The sequence below is a fragment of the Priapulus caudatus genome, unplaced genomic scaffold, assembly GCF_000485595.1.
Source record: "Priapulus caudatus unplaced genomic scaffold, Priapulus_caudatus-5.0.1 Scaffold45, whole genome shotgun sequence".
Lineage (NCBI taxonomy): Eukaryota > Metazoa > Priapulida > Priapulimorpha > Priapulimorphida > Priapulidae > Priapulus > Priapulus caudatus.
The window spans coordinates 425,689-428,942 of NW_014577106.1; the positions used below are offsets into that span (position 1 = coordinate 425,689).

General features: G+C 47.9%; 1 protein-coding gene across 1 annotated transcript in view; it reads right to left on the reverse strand.

Annotated features, from left to right (window-relative positions):
• Positions 1–1,016: 1,016 nt before the first annotated feature.
• The window catches only part of LOC106820743 (lipoma HMGIC fusion partner-like 2 protein), a 27,836-nt gene continuing 25,598 nt past the window's right edge, over positions 1,017–3,254 (reverse strand). Inside the window, exon 4 of the mRNA XM_014825287.1 lies at positions 1,017–1,087. Within this exon, the coding sequence (XP_014680773.1) occupies positions 1,017–1,087 (71 nt within the window). The remainder of the gene's footprint in view (positions 1,088–3,254) is intronic.

The window sequence follows — 3,254 nt, forward strand, 5'->3', positions numbered from 1 at the left end:
AAGTAGTAGTAGTAGTAGCAGCAGCAGCAGCAGCAGCAGCAGCAGCAGTAGCAGCAGCAGCAGCAGCAGCAGCAGCAGCAGCAGCAGCAGCAGTAGCAGCAGTAGCAGCAGCAGGAGAAGTAGTAGTAGTAGTAGCAGCAGCAGCAGCAGCAGCAGCAGCAGCAGTAGCAGCAGCAGCAGCAGCAGTAGCAGCAGCAGCAGTAGTAGCAGCAGCAGCGGCAGCAGCAGTAGTAGCAGCAGCGGCAGCAGAAAGACTGGCAGCCATTACATTTACACAAGCCGGTTGCGAGCTTTTGCTGCTCGATTTTTGGTGCCAATGCTGGAATACTTAATTCATCCCCCGCGGTGTATTGATTGCTTAACGTGAAGCAAATTCGTTTTCATTACTGCCGTGTTTTCTTATGAACGAGCGTTTGTTAAGCGGCTAGAATTTATTGTTGATATTTGCACTGCTATGATAGACCCACGCACGTCCATGTTAGTCGGGCGCCAGACTGTGCTGTTTCAACACACACGCGCGCGCACGCACTCACTCACTCACTCACGCACGCACGCAATCACACACGCACGCACGCCCGCCCGCACGCACGCATATATATATATATATATATATATCAAGAGCATATAAAGAAGGAGATTATGCTCTTGTATACTTCTTTATATGCTCTTGATATATATATGTATATAAATTTGTCAATATCATATCTAAACTGTACTCTGCTAATCATCTTATATCATTATGACGCTAGCGTTCATTCTGCGCACTCCCTCGTCATACGTTTCTCCCGCGCACTGCAGCGAGCTCGTGTCTTTCAAACGGTAATTAAATCACTTAAGCGACGAGTAAACTAGTAACCGAGTTACTGCTAACCATTCACGAATTCCAATCTCATCGACCGACGCTGCATCTCGTTCCAAGCGCGAGTAGTCTATGGTGAATATTCTCAACCCGAGAACCGGCAGCGTATTTCGGACCATGTACATTATGGACCCCCTCAGGGGAGAATGTGTTAGCCTTACCTCGACCCATCGAAGTCATCAGAGAATATTTTTGGATTAACTCTACTTTCTCGCACATCCGTCACGTCTTGTAGAGACAAAGCGTGGAGAAATTTGATGTTTTATCGCAAAATACGAAACACCTTTCATATACGAGCTAATCGGATATACTGCGTGGAATCCCACTAGGGAATATAGATGATGAGTGGATTCCCGGGTGAATAGACCCATGTAGCAGGCGAATGCACCAAAGACAGAATGCGGAAGCACGTGGAACGATTCGATAATAAAATGATGATAAATAAACACGAAATGTATATACTACCAAAGTCTCAATGTTTATGTATACTCTATCGACTAATAATTCCACGTAAATGCCGTTAAAATGCTTCTCTGCAACACACAATTTCACCGCACACACGCCACTGTGCACACAGTGGCGTGCTCGCGGTGAAATTGTGCGTTGCAGAGAAGCATCTGAACTACATTTACGGGACACCGTTACCAATAATAGGCAAAATATAATAGATAAACATTTTGTGTTGCAGAGGAGCATTTGAACGGCATTTTTAAAATGTTATCAGTAATAATAAGCGAAAGAAAGTAGGGAAACATTAAGACTTTCGTAGTAAATACATTTCGTGTTTATTTACCATCACGTTATTAGTGAAACGTTGGCTGGGAAATGAAAGCTTGCCCACCGTGCGACGATGCTTCCTCCTCCTCTCTCTCTCTCTCTCTCTCCTCTCTCTATCTCTCTCCTCTCCTCTCTCTATCTCTCTCACTCTTTCCCCTCTCTCTCCTCTCTCTATCTCTCTCCACTCTCCCTCTCTATCTCTCTCCCTCTTTCCCCTCTCTCTATCTCTCTCACTCTTCCTCCCTCTCTCTCTCCTCTCTCTATCTCTCTCCACTCTCCCTCTCTATCTCTCTCACTCTTTCCCCTCTCTCTCTCCTCTCTCTATCTCTCTCCACTCTTTCTCTTCTCTCTCCTCTCTCTATCTCTCTCCACTCTCCCTCTCTATCTCTCTCCCACTTTCCCCTCTCTCTTCTCTCTCTATCTCTCTCCACTCTCCCTCTCTATCTCTCTCCCACTTTCCCCTCTCTCTCCTCTCTCTATCTCTCTCCACTCTCCCTCTCTATCTCTCTCCCTCTTTCCCCTCTCTCTTCTCTCTCTATCTAAACGACAACGCACGACGACAACTGATAACGATAACGACAACGACAACGACAGCGACAATTGACTACGAGCGAGACGACGACACGACGACGACGAGACGACGAGAACGACGACGACGACGACTGACGACGGACAGTCTGACGACAACGTACAGTGGGACAACTTCGCGGGCGGATGTTCCGGTCTCCTGTTCCGGTCCCCGGCGGATTTCCTTTTTTAATTTCGCGCATTGCCTATCGCGCACCTTCCTTCCCAGTCAATTGAGGCATACCGCCCGCATTATTGATCACTAGCTTCACCAGCATCGCATCGCTCGACTCTTGCAGGCGCTCTTCTTAACTGTCCGCGCCTCTTCTAATTATATCGCGTGTTCAGAGAAGGCGTGCGCTTGTTTGGTAGCTTCTATTCAAGCTGCTTCTATAAGTTTCCTTCTCTGCGGCTTTTCACTGACGTGCAATTTACAACGTACACAGTAGTGACAGTATACAATAATGACTGCCTAATGAGAGAGAGAGATAGAGATAAAGAGAGAGGAGTGAGATATGGAGAGATAGCGAGGGAGAGTGGAGAAAGAGATAGAGAGAGGAGAAAGAGGGGAAAGAGTGAGAGAGATAGAGAGGGAGAGTGGAGAGAGATAGAGAGAGGAGAGAGAGAGAGAGGCGAGGGGAAAGGGGGAAAGATAGAGAGGGAAGTGGAGAGAGAGATACGAGAGAGGATATCGCGCAGAGAGGGGATGAGAGGGAGAGAGATAGATGAGGGAGAGTGAAGAGAGATGAGAGAGAGAGGAGATGAAGAGAGGAGGGAAAGAGGGGAGAGATAGATGGAGAGGGGAAAGAGGGAGAGAGATAGAGAGGGAGAGTGGAGAGAGAGAGAGATAGAGAGAGGAGAGAGAGGGGAAAGAGGGAGAGAGATAGAGAGGGAGAGTGGAGAGAGAGATAGAGAGAGGAGAGAGAGGGGAAAGAGGGAGAGTGATAGAGAGAGGAGAGAGAGGGGAAAGAGGGAGAGAGATAGAGAGGGAGAGTGGAGAGAGATAGAGAGAGAGATGAGAGAGAGGGGAAGATGGGGGGGGGGGGGAGAG